The sequence below is a fragment of the Protopterus annectens genome, chromosome 1.part2, assembly GCF_019279795.1.
Source record: "Protopterus annectens isolate FY-2018-M chromosome 1.part2, PAN1.0, whole genome shotgun sequence".
Taxonomy (NCBI): Eukaryota; Metazoa; Chordata; order Ceratodontiformes; family Protopteridae; genus Protopterus; species Protopterus annectens.
In genome coordinates, this window is record NC_056727.1 from 64,714,404 (window position 1) to 64,731,987 (window position 17,584).

Below are 17,584 nucleotides of genomic sequence, written 5' to 3' on the forward strand. Positions count from 1 at the left end.
GGTGACCTTGGCTGCTTAAGGCTGTGTTCCACAGAGCCATGGCTAACCTGCAGAGTGGGTAGGAGTGAGTTCCCCCCTGCTTGTTTATGTACCACATAACTGTGGTGTTGTCTGTCTTTATCACGAGTTGTCCTGGCAGGATAAGGTATTTGAAGGCTGTCAGTGCATTCTGTACAGCTAACATTTCCTTTTGATTGATATGCAGGTGAATTTGTCCTGGGCTCCATTTTCCTTGAATGCATTTGCCTGCCATGTGAGCCCCCTATGCATGGTCTGATGCGTCTGTTGTTAGAGTTTGGACAGCCGGGGGTTGTGAGAAAGGGAGTCCCTTGTTGTGGTTGCAAGCCTCTGCCCACCAATGGAACTCTGTCTTTAGGGAAGGAATAAGAATCACTGTTTCCAGGTCCTGGGAATGTTGACACCAGAGACTTTTCAAGTACCAGTGAAGTTCATCATATACAGTCTTGCATATGGAATCAGTAGAATACATGAGGCCATGAACCGTACGGCGTGCAGTATTTTTCTTGTAGATAGTTGGGTTTGGATGGCCAGTAGTTTGAAATAAGTTGTCAAATAAACCTGCTTTTCTGGAGTGAGGAATGCCATCTGGGAAGTTGTGTTCAAGCTTGCTCCCGGGAATACAATCTTTTGGCTGGGTACCAGATGTGATTTCTTTTCGTTGATGGTGTACCCCAGAGAAGTTAGTAGTCTCTTTACAAATGTCAGGTGCTGAAGTAGCAATTCCTGACTGTCCGTCTGAATCAGGCAATCATCCAAGTATGGGTAAATTTGAATATTTCTCTGCCTGCAGTAAGCAATGGCTGGAGCCAGGCACTTTGTGAATATCCTGAATGCAGCAGGTAAGCCAAAGGAAAGTGCAGAGAACTGATAGTGCATAGAGCCTGCCCTGAAGCATAGACATTTCCTGCAAGATTCCCTTATGGGGATGTGCAGATAAGCTTCTTTTAAGTCTAGGGTGACTAGCCAGGAGTCCTTGGGTAGCATAGGAAGGAGCTGCTGGAGTGTAAGCATTTTGAATTTTGGAACCACCAGGAAGGTGTTTAGGGTTGACAGATCCAGACTAGGGTGCCAAGAGTTCTCTTTCCTGGGCACCAGGAACAGCCTGGAGTAGAAACCCTGTCCCCTTTGCTCTGTTGGCACAGGTTGAATAGACCTGATACTGAGAAGAGAAAGTACTTGCTTTTGGGCCTCTGTCCACTGGTTTGGGGGAAGGTCTGGCAATCCACTATGGGGATGGCAGAGAGTGGAAACAGAATCTGTATCTCTGGGATACAATGTTTAAGACCCATCGGTCCTGGGTAATAGACTCTTATTTTTTTGCATGCAGGGCGAGTTTTCCTCCTAGGGGTGCAAGTACTTGGGGATGGCTGGGAAGGATTAAGGACAAGTCATTGTGAACTTTTTTCATAGGGGGTGGCTTACCACTCCCAGTTTTTGAGGAGGGAGCTCTCCATTGTTTAGATCTGTGCATACATTGAGACTGTAGTCTTTGTGGTCTGTTGCCCCTGGGTTTGGGCTGAGAAGGTCTGGAAGGGACTAGAAAGGACCAGTTTTATGAAGGCTAATGCCTACTGAATCTAGGTGGCTGTACCTGGAAGAAATTTTTAACAGTTTGAATAGATTTAGCTTTTTCCACCATCTTTTTAAAAACTTCTTCGGCTTTAGAGCCAAACAAACAATCTTGGTTTAATGGAGCATCAAGTAATTTTGCCTTGACATGGTCTGGCAAGATTTGTTCCTTCAGCCAAGCATACCTTCTCAGAATAGACCCAGTGACAGCAGCCCTGCAAGATGCTTCTTAGGCATCAAAACCACACTGCAAGGTATGTTTACCAACTTGGTTTGCAGAATGCATTAAATCTTGTAAGTCCTTACTTTCTGCACAATCAGGAATCAACAACATTTTTTGTTTAATTAGGTCAATAATATGCTGCTGGTACTTCAACATGTGAAACTGGCAATTTAAAGCCCTGATGGTAAGAGTTGCAGAGGTATATACCTTCTTACCCCATCTGTCTAGAGCCCTAGAATCCCTGTCCGAAGGGGTAGGGTTTTTGGCTGTAGAAACCTTAATACCTTTAGGTCCCTGGGAAATGGTCTCTGGATCCGCAGTGGGATTTTTAAATAGAAATTTGAGAGAGTCAGGTACTCTGTAGTATCTGTCAGGCTTTCTAGGAGCAGGTGGTAAAGAGTTAGGGGTAAGGCTGGATTCCATAAAGACATCATCTACAATATCCAGGACAGGGGGAATAGCTAGAGGCCTATGCTAAGGCAAGTCTAAAAATTCCCAGAGTCTCTTTTTGGACTGTGGGTAGTCCGGACATTCCCAGCGGAAATGCTCTCTTAGGGTATGCACGGTTTCACCGAAAGAAAGGTCCTCTGGGGGGGGGGGGGGCTGAGGGAGTTGACTCCTCTGCATAGGTAGATAAGGGCATGTCCAGGTAATTACAGGGGCCAGAGTCATCAGACTCATGGTCTGAAGAATCAGAAGGAAAACCAATTCTTTGTCTTTTAGAGAGGGAAGGCTAGCTTCCCCTAATTAAAGTAATAAGGTCTTCAGCCAATCTAAGCATTTGTTTCTGTGGCATGGGAGCTTGTGAATGTGCTTTGGTTGTCGGTTTCCTAGGCGTAGTGCGAACTCTGGGCCTGAGAAATTCAGTAGATTTAGTCATTAACAAAGTAGTCGGTTTAATACGAACATCGGAAGGTCTGAATACACCATCAGAAGCCGGTGCCTGCACAGCGACTCTGGACCCATCCAAGGCAGAGACATCCGCAGGTTCCATAGTCGAAGAAGCATCTCGTGGCATACCAGACTCCAAATGGGTCTCAGTAGATGCCTGCGAATCTGCAAAAGCGGGTAACAGGGGCTGTGAAAGCAACTCACCGAGTACCAGCAGACTTGCAACTAGCTTAGCGGAAGCGTCATCGGCAGTTTTGGACCTATGCAGTCTCTGTCTTTATCTTTGCGTTTTTTTCTGTAGATCGGTAGTCGGGTGGCTTAACAAAGCCATTTCAGAATACAGAGAATGAGAGCGAAAGAATTTAGAGACAAAAATAGTCCGACAACAAATAGTTTGGGCGTTGAACAAGGCACAAAACCGACAGCAAAGGATGTCGTGGTCTGGGCCTAAACAGGTGACGCAGTAAGAATGAAAAATCTCTGTGATGTATTTGCTTTCCACAGACAAGACAATTGTTAACTTTTTCTGAAATCGGTTAGAGCAAGAAAAAAGGATCCCCAACGGGGTACTTAGCTTTAGAAGACTTCAGGTTTGAAACTCGAAAAACAAAAATTCAGGTAGCTGCCGACCAGCACTTGTGAACTGCTTCTGGCTCCTGCGCGTGCAATGGCGTCGGCTGCATGTTTTATACCCCTGACGACCTGATGTCATGGATGAGACGACAGCATCCGACACAGAAATCCCAAGACTCTGGTATTCGGGCAGACTGAGGGCTACCTGCAGGCTACCTGCAGACAGATAACTGCAACAGTGAAACATGAAGAACATCTTTTGCTGTTTCCACTGGAAATACTTCCTCCAATAATGGCACACTCTAAACTGGAGTACCTCACTACCAATGGACTATCCAGCAGCAAATGTAAAATACATGCAGACAGTATTATTATCCAAGCCTCCATCCCATCATTCAACATCCTCTAGTTTAAATTACAAAACAACATCAATCTTTTTTGGAATTAGTTCATTGACCATAAGCTTGTTATTAAAATTCCTCGCTATTATTTGAAACTCATAGAAATCATGCCCAAAAATCACTCCAGAAAAAAAAAAAAGTTGACCCTGTTGGTTCTTCAAATCTCACAGTGACGCAACAGAAATACCTCAGGAGTCACAGTTGATCAACAGCTCTCATTCACACCTCAAACAGGAATACTGTTGGGAAAACACTAAAGTAACATAAATTCACTTACAAAGTCTCCCACCTCTTAACCTTTGAAGCAAAAAAAAAAAGGGGGAAATAACTTGCTCATACCAATTTGCAGTATTGTCTGCCCATTAACTAGTTCCAATTCCTATAACACAGGCACCAATCAAACTGCTTAACTAACATGATTTGCCATTTCAATCTCTTTAAAACACTAGGGAGCAACCACTGTCTTGGTCTGCAAAAGGAAAGCTGTTTAGACATAATATCAGCGCATCGATCCAACTTAACTCACTAACATTTAACTTTCTCTTAAGTTGACACAGCCCTTCCACTGTCTTTACACTACATACCAAACCCTCTTTCAGATCCATTACTGACAATGCCTTCTTACTGGCTTATCCAAGGGGAAGGTCCAAGATTACGTCTACCACCTTGAAACTCACTCTCCAGTAACCTAAGATCTCTTTTAACAATTTGCTCAACATTCAGAAACAAATTAATAGCCCGTGAAAAAAATGAACAAAAATTCAAGTGGTGCCTGGATTTGGGATAGTAGCTCTTACTTTCTGTCCAAATGCAGCCCTTCCCTAAAGTACAGATTTTTTTCCAGTGAACCTAATTACCACATTTATTCTTAATGTCTACACCAGCTTACAATACAGCACAATGTTTTTCTCTTCTTTTCTTTCTACCTTTACTCCTTGCTTTCAATGTTGTTTTAATTTTATAAACTAACTCTGTCCAAGTGTAAATAACTGTACATATGTTTAAGGGCTTTGCATAACATAAAAATATTGTATATATTTTCTAAGGCTTTCTGTAGAAATCTATCAGCATCCACCCATCTCCTCTATATATGTTCTTTTATCTTGTTCATTAGACTGACTGTGTCATTAGACCAAGAGCCGATTATATGTCAGAACTGTATCTATACAAATATTAAATTTTTTTTTGTGCTCCAGAAATGATTGATAATGATGTTTGAAATTACTTTGTATAGTTCTGCAACACAGAAAATACTTCCAATATTTCTGTCATGGCTGCTCATACCTTGAACAAATACATATTTGTACAAATGTCATTTCCTAATGGTTTGGGTCATGACTGAGTAGGAACTCTGGGTCAGCCCAAAGTTAAACAAAGAAATAAATAAATACAATTCTGCAGCAGTGATCCATATGATGAACATCATGTGCTTTTATATGATAAATCAAACTAGCACAGATAGCAAATCGGAAGTGTTCATAAATCCATTCTTCATACTGCAACCAACTGGTGTGTTTAGTTTCAGAGAATTTAGATGTAGGGGAAAGGAAGATCACATGAAAACCACAGTTAAAGATGCCAGGACCAGAAAATGGATACAGAGGAGTGAAGGTAAGAAATCAAGACCTAGGGTACAAGGCTGCATGGCAAGTGTGCACAGACAGAAATTATAAAAAGAAAAAAATGCAACTGTTACAACTTTACCTGATTCTCATCTCTGTAGCCCAAAAGGAGATTTGCAGCTTTAATGTCACCATGTACATATTCATGCTCATGTATATATTCGAGAATATCAAGCTAAAAGAAAAGACAACAGCATGAAAAACCAGGAAGGTAATATCGCCAAAAAAAGGCTCTTAAGGAACTCTGTCTTGGTCTGGAATCTGCATACTAGTTTCTTTCAACTTACCACTCGAATTCCTATCTGCATGACAGTGGTCTTTGCAAATCGGTTTCCACACATCTCCAGACAGTGTTGAAGGTCAGTCCCCAGTCTGTCCATTACCATGAACCTGTATCTTTATAAAGAAGAGAACGACTACTAGAAATATGTTACATAAACTGCATACGTAGCTATCAAAGGAAAAAATTAGCTCCAACAGTCATTTACATGACATTACTTGCTCTTGCTTTGTCTTACAGCAATATCCCCAAAAAATATAGCCACTTTGGGCTGACATCACATGACAAGAGTTGCACAGCTTCCAGTCCTCTACCAACTTCTGTACCTCTGCCAGCACATGCTTAATGTGCATTTAAGCGAGATTTCACCCAGTTATGTTCTTCAACCCATGGCTCTCAATCTGTCCACTATTTAAACAGATTAAACTTCAGTTAACCTCCTTTTCAGAATATCCTATTCACTCGCTGTACAATACAATACCAATAGATTTCACCACATTTCTCAGCATACTTAAGAAATCTTTGAATGGTAATAGAGCCTGCTACTTCCTACAAAAAGCTGAAAGCATGTAACACGCACCATTTCTCTAAATTTACCAAATTTTTTTTTTTTTTATATCAGGAAACACTTACCAAAATCGCATTATTAAACAGGAAAGTACAGTTTTGTACCTACCATAAATGTAGATGTTAGAGTGTATATACTGCTGCAGTCATCACACTTGGGTTATCCTGCTGTCAGGCGGTCCTGCAGTCAGGCGAATCCCAAAGTCTTGGTCCGGCGTCGGTTGTCGTCGCTTCTTCCCTATCGTCAGTGCGACAGGGGGATAAAATAGGCAGCCGACGCCATTTTCTTCAGTTTTCCTTGCCCCAGATGTCAGGTGCCCCCAACTAGGAAGGCAATACAAATAACTATGCAAAATACCTTAGTAGATAAACAATAGTACTAGCTGTTAGCAAATACACCATATAGGCATGCATCCATTAGACTGATGTACATGGAGTTATAACTAACACCCTGGTATGTAGAGGGGATGGTGGGAGGGTAACCTGGACTGCAGCAGTATATACACTCGAACATCTACATTTATGGTAGGTACAAAACTGTACTATGTTCATTGTGTAATACTGCTGCAGTCATCACACTTGGGTTGAATCCCAAAGCTATGGATGGGTGGCTGGTACTAAACTGGGTTAGGTGAAGCTAGGATGCCCTGCAGAACTGCTGTGGCAAAACCAGCTCTGGTTTTTGAGTATAATGGAAGGTGGTAGTGCTTGGTAAAAGTGTGCACTGAACTCCAAGTAGCTGCCTCCAGAATGTCCTTGGTTGGAACCCCCCTGAGAAAGGCTGCTGAGGTTGCTGTAGCCCTGGTAGAATGGGACCTAATATTAACAGTCACTGCTTTCCCATGGTGCGAGTAGCAAAAACGGATACAATGTGCTATCCATTTGGAGATGGTCTGTTTTGAAATAGCCTTTCCTTGTGAATCTGCAGCATAGGATACAAAGAGTTGGTCAGTTTTTCTGAAGGTCTTTGTCTTATCCAAATAGTAACGTAGCTATCTGTGAATGTCCAAAGAGTGAAGGAGTCTTTCTCCTTTATTCTGGGGGTTTGGATAAAAGATGGGTAAATGAATGGCCTGATTCAAAGCCACACTGGATACTACCTTTGGCATAAAGGTAGGGTTAGTTCGTAAAGAGACTCTGTCCTGATGGAAAATGATGAAAGGTTCCACTGCCATAAGTGCCTGTAGTTCTGAGACCCTACGTGCTGAGGTGATAGCCAGCAACAGAGCTGTTTTCCATGACAAGTATTGTAGTTCGTTGGGGGTTTTCGAGGGGGTCTTATATTCTTAGCCCCTCTGAGAAACTGCCTTAGTAAAGGGTGTGAGAATATGGGAGGATCCGTATTATATTGAGCTGAAATGGCTGAAGCATGGATCTTAATGGATGAGAAAGAAAGGCCTTTGTGTAGCATCTCAGTTAAGTATTGCAGTATTTGAGGAATGTTTGGTATCCAAGGATTTTGGCCTTTAGCCTGGTTCCATGCAAAAAATCTTTTCCATTTGTCTGAGTAAGTTTTTCTGGTGCTGGGCCTCCTGGCCTCCAAAATGACATTCAGGACGTCCTTTGAGAGAAGTGTTGATTGATAATTCAAGGTATTTTCCATGCAGCTAAATTTAAAGTCCTGAGCTGACTGTGAAGGATCTGAGAGTTTTGCTGAGTCAACAGAAGTGGGAATTGAGGTAAGATCCATGGAGGGCTGTGAGTCAAGGTCCTTAGTAATGGGTACCAGTGCTGACGTGGCCAGTCCGGAGCAATGAGGATCATTTGAGGTCTCTCTGATCTGACTTTCAGTAATACCTTGGTCAAGAGAGGTAGTGGTGGGAAGGCATAGACTGTCAATGCTGTCCAACTGAATGATAGGGCGTCCACTTTCCATGCTAGGGAATGATAAGTCCTAGTGCAAAATTTCTGTAGTTGGCAATTGTTGGGGGAGGCAAATAGCTCTATGTCTGGGCGTCCCCACCTTTGAGTTATCATTGAAAATACTTGTGGGTGTAGTCGTGAGGATCTGCCAAAGTTCTGCTTAATTCGTCTGCCAATATGTTTTCCTTTCCTGGCAGGAATTGTGCTTGAAGTTGTACTTGGAAAGTCAATGCTGTGTTCCACAAGGTCACTGCCTGTCTGCATAAAGGGTAGGAGTGTGTTCCTCCCTGTTTGTTTATGTACCACATAACTGGTGTTGTCTGTCCTTATTAGTAGTTGTCCTGGATGCAAGAGGTCCTTGAAGGCTGTCGGTGCATTTTGCACAGCTAGCATCTCCTTTTGGTTGATGTGTAGATGCATTTGTTTTGCGGACCATTTGCCCTGTATGCACTGTCCTGCCATGTGTGCTCCCCAGGCGTAGCCTGAAGAATTTGTTGTCATAGTTTGGTTTGCTGGAGGTAAGACGAAAGGAAGACCCTTGTTTATTTGACATGCTTGAGACCACCATAGGAACTCTTTTTGAAGGCAGGGAATTAGAGGTATACTTGTTTCGAGGCTGTGCCTGTGTTGAGTCCATACACTTTTCAGGTACTATTGTAATTTCCTCATATGCAGCTTTGCATGTGGAATTAGTTGAATGCAGGATGCCATGAACCCCAATGCCTGCAGGATTTTCCTTGCAGTGAGCTGGGTAAAAGTTGCCATCTTTTTGAAGTATTGAGTCAGTTGTTTTTGTTTGTCTGGCGTGAGATTAGCCATCTGGGCCATTGTATTTAAGCTGGCACCCAGGAATATTATGTCTTGTGAGGGTATTAGCTTTGACTTCTTTTTGTTTACTGTGTACCCTAGGCAACTTAGCAGCTTTGTTACAAATGCCAGATGCTGTAATAGAATGGCCTTGCTGTCCGCTTGGATCAGGCAGTCGTCCAGATATGGATAAATTTGTTTTCCTCGTTGTCTGCAGTATGCAATTACTGATGCCAGGCATTTCGTAAATACTCTGGGCGCAGTAGATAAGCCAAAGGGCAATGCAGAGAATTGATAATGCGTTGTACCTGCCAAAAATCTGAGGTATCTTCTGCAATCTTGTCTGATAGGGACATGCAGGTATGCCTCTTTGAGGTCCGTTACCAGCCAAGACTCCTTGCCCAGCATGGGAAGAAGCTGCTGTGTGAGCATTTTGAATTTGGGTACCTCCAGGTAAGTGTTTAGAATTGAGAGGTCTAAAATGGGTCTCCAGGCTTTGTCCTTTCTTGGTACTAGAAATAGTCGAGTAAAAACCTTGACCTTGCTCCTTTGTAGGTACCTTTTGAATTGCTTTCATATCCATGAGAGCTGAAATTTGCATTTGTGCCTCTGCCCATTGGTTTGGACGCAGATTTGGCATGCCTCTCATCCATGGTAAAGTGTGAAAATGAAATCTGTAGCCTCGGGTAATAATATCCAGAACCCATTTGTCCTTTGTTATGATGCGCCAATTTTGTGGAAATAGAGCCAGTTTTCCTCCCAAAGGTGCTGCCAGGGCAATTTTGCTTGGCAGGCGAAGAGGGAAGTCATTGTGTTTGTTTCCTAAAGGGTTGAGATCTTTCGTCTCCACCTCTTTGAGTTGCTGTATGCCACTGTCTAGGCCTGAAAGAACCTTGTGGCTGGCCTCTGCCCCTTGGGCGTCTGTACCTACCCCTTTGGGGTCTGTCTGATGCAGGAAAGGACCAGTTTTTTGATGGCCAGTTTCTGCTGAAATGAGGAGGTTGTACCTGTAAAAAATCTTTAACTGTCTGCATAGATTTTGACTTTTTTTCCATTTTCTTTAAAACTTCCTCTGCTATGACACCAAATAACACATCTTTCTGCAATGGAACATCCAATAACCTTGCTTTGACATGTTCTGGTAAGGCTTGCTCTTTTAGCCAAGCATGTCTACGTATTACAGATCCTGTGATAACTGCTCTACATGAGGCTTCCAATGAATCAAAACCACACTGTAAGGTATGCTTTCCCACCTATTCTGCTGCATGCAGCAAATCCTGCATCTCTTTGAAATCAGGTTGATCTGTCTGAGGGATCATTTTCTGCTTTAACTGTGTAATCAAGTACTGCTGGTATTTTAGCATGTGGAACTGGCAGTTTAAGGCCCTCATGGCCAAAGTGGCAGACGTATACACTTTCTTCCCCCATCTTTCTAATGCTCTGGAATGTCTTTCAGAAGGTAGTGGATTCTTAGCAGTAGAGGCCTTAACCCCTTTGGGACCCTGGGAAGTGGTTTTGGGGTCTGCAACAAGGCTTTTATATAGAAACTTATGAGAATCAGGAACTCGGTAGTATCTGTCTGGTTTAGCTGGTGCAGGAGGCAAGGAATCTGGGTTTAGACTAGATTCGGTGTAAACATCATCCAAAATGTCTAAAACTGGAGGAATTGTAAGGGGTCTATGCTGTGGGAGAAGAAGAAACTCACAGAGTCTTTTCTTAGAGTCAGAGTAATCTTGGCCTTCCCAGTGGAAGTGTTCCCTCATGGTGTGTAAAGTTTCCCCAAAAGAGTAGTCTTCGGGGGGGAGACAGAGGGAATGGACTCTTCAGCATCTGAGTCTTCATAAGGAGGGAAGGAATAATCCTGGTCCTCAGAGTTAGCTGAGGACATGGATGCTTGGTCAGGGGAAGGATAATCTTCCTCCAGTCTAGGCCTTTTGTCAGGAGGGGGTTGTGAACCCCTGATAAGGGTAATTAAATTCTCAGCCATCTTAAGCATCTGTTTTTAGGCATAGGGGCCTGTGGGGGGGACTGTGGACCGGGTTTCCTAACTTTTAAGGGGGCTTTAAGTTTAGCATAAGACTTAATAGAGATAGTTGTCGGTTTAAAGACACCTTCAGAAACCGAAGGCCTGTCCAAAATCTCCAGATCACCGTCAGGATTGGTGTCCGAGGGGTGAGATGGAACCGGCTCCTGAGGCCCAGCTGATTCGGTCTGGGTGGCCGTCAGAATTTCTAAATCTGCGGTAGTCAGGGGCTGCGTAGGCGCCTCGCTGAAAACCAGAGAACCGGTGGCAGGCCTTGCTGAGGCCTCGTCTTGGTTGCCTGTCCTTATCCTTGCATTTTTTAATAATTGCTGAAGTCGGTTGCTCCGAAGACATGCTATAATTAAATTTTCTGCCAAAATAATGTCGGGCGAAATCTGCCCGACGCTTGATTGTACGTTTGTTGAACCTAGCACAAAACCGACAACCAGAGACGTCGTGGTCTGGGCCTAAGCAAGGAATACAATAAGAATGAAAATCCTTATGAGGTATTTGCTTCCCACAAGAAATGCAATTATTAACTTTGTCTGACATCGGTCTGAGGCAAGAAAAGTTTCTAGCGGGTACTTAGCTTTAGAGAAGACTTCGGGCTGAAATTCGATTCAAAAATCTCAGGAGCTAGCCGACCGGCACTTGCGAACTGCTTCTGCTTCGGGCACCGTGCAGCAAGAAAGACTGAAGAAAATGGCGTCGGCTGCCTCTTTTATCCCCCTGTCGCACTGACGTCAGGGAAGAAGCGACGACAACAGACGCCGGACCAAGACTTTGGGATTCGGCCGACTGCGGGACTGCGGGACCGCCTGACGGCAGAATAACCCAAGTGTGATGACTGCAGCAGTATTACACGATGAATATCAGCATTTCTCCAAATTAGGTACATATACAAATCATGAGGTAACTTCCAAAGCCTTACTTGACAGACAGCAGTCATCTCATGACATTTAAGAACTGTCTCATGTTCATAGAAAATATATGCATGAGCTTAAATATTTGTAACAGATGTCAGTATACCCAGAGCAGAGATGTTCAGTCTCAGCAACTACTCCATCTAAGAAACACATACACACCATTACATAAGCAGAGGTTATAAATGTTGCAACAGAAAGCCATACCCAGTAGCTCAGCTAACTACATTGTACAGACTGCATAGTGAAGCTGTGTCAAAAATATTTTTTTACTCATTTCTGTAAATGTTTTTGTGAATGAACCTATTGGGGCTGTGCCTGAAATTGGTCCAGTCCCATCTGTGCACTACATGGGTAAGCAAACTTAAATAAATATGTATCATATGCACATTATACAGATCTCCCAAAGTGAATCAAAAATACACAGTCACCATATAACACTGGACAGATGTCATGATAAAACAATACCTAGGGCTAAAAATATACCAAGCCATGAAAACCAAGTGTCAGATACTGTGATCCAGCAACCAGAAAAACATTTCAATAACTTGTGACTCCATTGTGAGTAAAGACAGGCACATAACTCAATGGGTTTCTAAGAAGCTTGTGACACTATCATTCCAACCTGAGGCTAAAATCATAGAAATCTCAATTAGGTTAGAAAGTATGCTACTATGACATGTTCATTACTCATGTTCAAGTGAACAATATAAGAAGACACCCTCCTGTTTGATATACAAGGGGTGTCAAACATCATTGCAAGCATAGGGAAAGCACATCTGCTTAGCAAAATTATTTAATCAATTTGTATGGCAGCTTCACATCAAGAAAAAATGCTGGAATTCAAAGGGTGACAACATGGTGCTAAAGACAAAGGATTCACTGCTTCTTATTCTGTAATGAAATGTGCAACCAGCCACAGTGCTTTGCCTCTGACAAATACCAAATAGGCACTTTTCAACCCCACAGTTTCTTATTTAGATTTCTTCAAATTTTAAGACAAAAAAATATAAACACGCAACACAAAAACCAGAAGTGAATGTAGACTGCTGAAGGCCTGAAGTATCAGCAATAAAACAAGTGACTTAGAAGTTTTTTTCTACTTAAAGGATGTTGATATCTTCACCATTACTGAAAATTAGGTTCATAGGTAAATACTAGGCTATTAGCCCTAGGGCCTACATAAGCCTAGCCAAAAGGTACCCTAGCTTTCGCCATCCAAAGAAAATTATTTTCATATGCCACTGTCAAGCAGAGCCACAGAGGTGATCCTGGGGTGAATTTCCTATTTCCCATCCAATCATAGGTTCATAGGTAAGTACTAGGCTATCTGCCCATGGGCATTTATAAGCCTAGCCACAGAGTGATGGCATTCGCCTCCCCATTAGATTAGTAACCTGGGCCTCTGTCAACAGGGCTCCTGAAGCGATCCCAGGGTAGAACTTACAATTACCCATCCACTCATCAAGATTTCTCTTGAAGAGGGTCAGAGAGGAGCTCTGTCGAATATGGATTGGGATTCTATTCCAGAGTGAGGGGAGTCGCTGGGACAGGAATCTATTCCTCCAGCATGTCCTGTTTATTGTTGTACATAGGTTCAAGCTGCTAGAATGAGTGGTTCTGAGGGATCTCGTTTTTTTGAGGTGAAGCATGTCCATTAGTTCAGGGTTTGACATGGCCCTATAGGTCAGGCATAGGTCACCTCTGAGCAGACGGTAAGCAACTGAGAAGGTCATCAAGGTTTCTCTTGAAGAGTGCTAATGAGGAGCTTTGTTTGATATAGATAGGTAGTTTGTTCCAGAGTATGGGAAGTCTTTGGGACAGGAATCTATCCCTCCAGCGTGTTCTGTTTATTGTGGTGACAAGGTTTAGGTCCCTAGAGCGTGTAGCTTGGAAGGATTGGGATTTCTTTAAGTGGAGCATGTCTAAAAGCTCTGGGTTTGACATAGCTTTGTGTGTTAGGCAAAGATCACCTCTGAGTAGGCGATATGCAATGGAGTAAAGCTGCAGTTTTTTGAGACGGTCTACGTAGGGCATCTGTTTGAGGCCGGTAATCCTCTTTGTGAGGTATTTCTGTGGCCTTTCCAGTTGTAGATGTCTTGTGAGGTACATACCAAACGGGGCATTGTACTCTATAATGGGTCTAATGAGTGATGAGTAGAGGGGAACAATGACCTCTTTTTCCTGGATGAGAAACCTTTTGTGATTAGGATTTCCTGACTACTGTGGCGATGTGATTATCAAAGGAGAGACTACTGTCCACCTGTGTCCCAAGGTCTCTTCACACTTTCGGTGTTAAGTAGACTACCGCCTATGTGGTACTTCATGGGTACAGAGTCTTTACCAAAAGGGATGACAATGCACTTTTTGGCATTGAGCTTGAGGCCATGGCTTTGACACCAGGCATCTGTCTCAGCGAGACCCTTTTGTAGGATGTCCACATCTTTTGGAGTTTTGATTATGGCTCCTAATTTGCAGTCATCTGCAAACTTCGTTAGCCAAAATCCTTCTGTGTTAGCCTGTACTTCAGAGAAGTAGATACCAAACAGGAAAGGACTTAGGACTGAACCCTGTGGTACTCCACTTGTCACTGGTCTGAAGTTGGATTTGGAGTCTGCTACTTTCATAGTGTGGGTTCTGTCAGTGAGCCATTTGGCAACCCATCTTGTGACATAGGGATTTATACCTAGTTTAGTGAGTTTATCTATAATTCCTGAGTGGGGAATGGTGTTGAAAGCTTTGGCAAGATTTAGATAGGCTGTGTGAACCACCTTTCCCTCACCTATGGCTTTGGTGACCGCTTCAAAGAAGTCTATCAGGTTTAGGAGACATGCTCTGCCTTTTACAAACGCGAACTGGGTGGGGTCCAGACTTTGGAGATTACCAATGTCATTATTTATAAGTTCCATGATGATACGTGCCATAACCTTGCAGACCAGGCTCGTCAGGCTAATGGGGCGGCAGTTTCCGGGGTCTGTGGTGGCTCCCCCTTTGTGGAGTGGGATAACCGTTGCTGTGCGCCATTCAGTGGGCACATAGCCTGAGGTGAGGCTATGATTGAACATGGTACTTAGGTGGGGTGCCAGTTCATTCTATAGTTCATGTAGAACGCAGCCTGGGATGTTGTCAGGTCCCATGGATGCTGTGTTCTTGGTTTGGAGAGTGTGCTTTTTACCTGTGCAGCCATGATTACAGGAACGTTGCATTCTTCCGGTATAGAGATGGGCCCTTTAGGGGGTGAGAGGGGGGTAAAGTTAGCACTGAACCTATCTGCCAAGATGTTGGTAATATCAGTTGGTTCTGTACATTTAGTGCCATTGTGCTGTAACTCAGAGCAGATCTGAGTGTTGCTATTGCGATTCTTGACATAGCTATAGGATGCTTTGTGGTTATCTTTAGAGTCAGTGGTGATTTTTTTTTTCATAACTAGCTTTGGAGGATTTTATGAGGGATCTCAGCTTCTTACTGAGGCTGACCAGGGAGTTCCTCCAGTCAAGGGATTTTACTCTTTTTTTTTTTTTGCAACAGTTTCTTTCTTCTGTTGTAGAGTTTGTTTATGGCAGGGGACCACCAGATAGACTTCCATTTTTTGGAGGATAGCATCTTGGTTCTGTTAGGGCTTGCACAATCCATGAGCTCGCTAAGTGCTTATAAAGTGCATTTGTGTAGCATTCAGCAGTCATACCTCTATTGTCCGTCAGCATGACTGTCGTGAAGTTTGACACTTCTGTCTTAAGAAGCGTGAAGTTGGCTTTGGAGAAATTTTTTTACAGTGGCTTCCCTAATGGGGGGTGGGGTGGGGAAGGGATGTGGAGGTCTAGGGTGATCAGCTTGTGGTCGGATCTGACCAACAAGGAACCCACCTCTGGTGTGGAGCACCGGTTTCCCATGTTTGTAATAACCAGGTCTAGGATATTGCTGCCCCTGGTGGGAGTGTGGATAAGTTGATCCAAGGCATTGGAATTTATGAATTCCAGAAAACATTGAGCACAAGAGTTGGTACACGAGTAGTTTTCCCTTTTTAAACATGTTTAAAGATTCAAAGTGCGCATTATAAATTCCAGGGTAATCTCCTTTCATTATCACAGATAACATGGAAAAGTAGGTTGTGTCTCAGACTGTGAAAAAGAATATCAAAAAGCCAGACACAGACACCAAATCAGGACTACAAATCAAACAGTTAGTATTATCAGTGAATATTATTGAAATCCATTGCGTACCATCCAAGTCCCTTAGAGAGCAGTAGTAGTTCCTAAACAAAACCCCAGGATGTAAGAATCAATGAAAATGCAACTCTTACTGTGGATTTCATCCATTCAATGACTGAGTAAATTATTCTATATTAAACAAGCATGCCTAAATATTAAATATCTTAATAAAAGCAGCTTGGAACAGCCAACTCCTGAGGAACACAGGGATAAAGCTCAGCTATAACCCAGATAAGACTGTGGTTTATTAGTAGCAGGGGATGATGGGAAAGACTGACCTCTGCCAGATCACACACACTAGGTGAATAAGGTGGCATCGGCTCAGTATCTAACATGAGCACTAAATTCTCCCACCCATAAAGAATAAGCCTATAGTGCACAAGCATAAGACCGAGGGGTTCATCGTGTGGAGGTAAGCTCTCTGCAGCAGTCACCACAAAACAGAACTCGGGGAGCTATCATGAGGCAGAGATGCTCCATCAGGGAATGGTAGGCCACTTTGCAGACCAGCAAGCTGACTCACTCCTTATCACCCAACTCCTGCTACTGGAAAACTGATGGGCCAACAGAGCTACCCAGGCCAGAACCAATAGGCTGTATGGGTCTTGCTTTGAAGGACGAAAAGGACAACTGACTGGAAGCATAAACAAGCTAGGAACCAGGTGAGGTCCTGCAGAAAAGAAAACAAAAATAAATACAGTTTAAAGTCCAGCTAGGGATGGCGATATCTTAGATATACTAAAGAAAAAGGATTATTCTGTTCTCCATCCATGGTTTTATCCCTTAACTACACAAATCATGGTGTCATTATGTTTAGCCTAAAAGGAAAATTACACTCATTTATAAATAAATCACCCTTCCCATATTTTACCAACTGAAATTATGTTGCAACAAATGATATACATACCAAAACAGTTTGTACAAAAAAAAGACTAGAAAGTTATTCTCAATGATGCAAGTATTTATCCTGAAAATACTGCCAATGAGTTCAATACTATTAAATGATGTATTTTTAAACACATACTGATAATGCACAAATATACAGGCAAATTAATCAGAAAACCCATCTAATTAATTAAAAAAAAGAATATTATAAATGACAGAAGAAAGAGTATTGCATAGCTTTCAAAAATGCACCTAGATGTAAAAACTAAACGGGACAGTTGTAAAAGCAAATATAGATTATATTAAGTGCAGGAACTACATACTTTTGTTATCAAAAACTCCACGTCTAACTAGTAACTCAGCTTGATCTCAAAGACTGAAAGCAATAATACAGTATACTTATGCCTGCATCCGAAAATTGAAAGAAAGGGAAGCCAGCTCCATAACACAGAGGGATAAAGCCCTGATAACACCTCATACAGTCAGAATTCGATTACTGGCTCGAGTGCCTCTAGGAATTGGCTAAGGAGGCCAGGAGTAAGCAGCTGCTACATCCTTACCCATCCTGGGGGAGGAACGCAGCTGAACCAGGCAACCCTACACTGTCAAAGCACATTTAGCACTAGGACAGCTGATGGTAATCTGGCATAAGGAGGCATGCTTCTCCTCAACAGACAGTGATTCTAGGCTTGGAAAAACGTCTGAAGGAGAGTACCCCCACAAACACA

The 17,584-nt window shown here is 42.8% G+C and overlaps 1 protein-coding gene across 3 annotated transcripts in view; it reads right to left on the minus strand.

The window, feature by feature from the left end:
- The window catches only part of VRK2 (VRK serine/threonine kinase 2), a 1,303,788-nt gene that overhangs the window by 1,110,271 nt on the left and 175,933 nt on the right, over nucleotides 1–17,584 (minus strand). For all 3 annotated transcript variants that reach the window (XM_044054930.1, XM_044054917.1, XM_044054923.1), the window contains 2 exons: nucleotides 5,588–5,696; nucleotides 5,383–5,475 (listed from right to left, as the gene is read on the minus strand). In XM_044054930.1, the coding sequence (XP_043910865.1) occupies nucleotides 5,383–5,475; nucleotides 5,588–5,696 (202 nt within the window). The remainder of the gene's footprint in view (nucleotides 1–5,382; nucleotides 5,476–5,587; nucleotides 5,697–17,584) is intronic.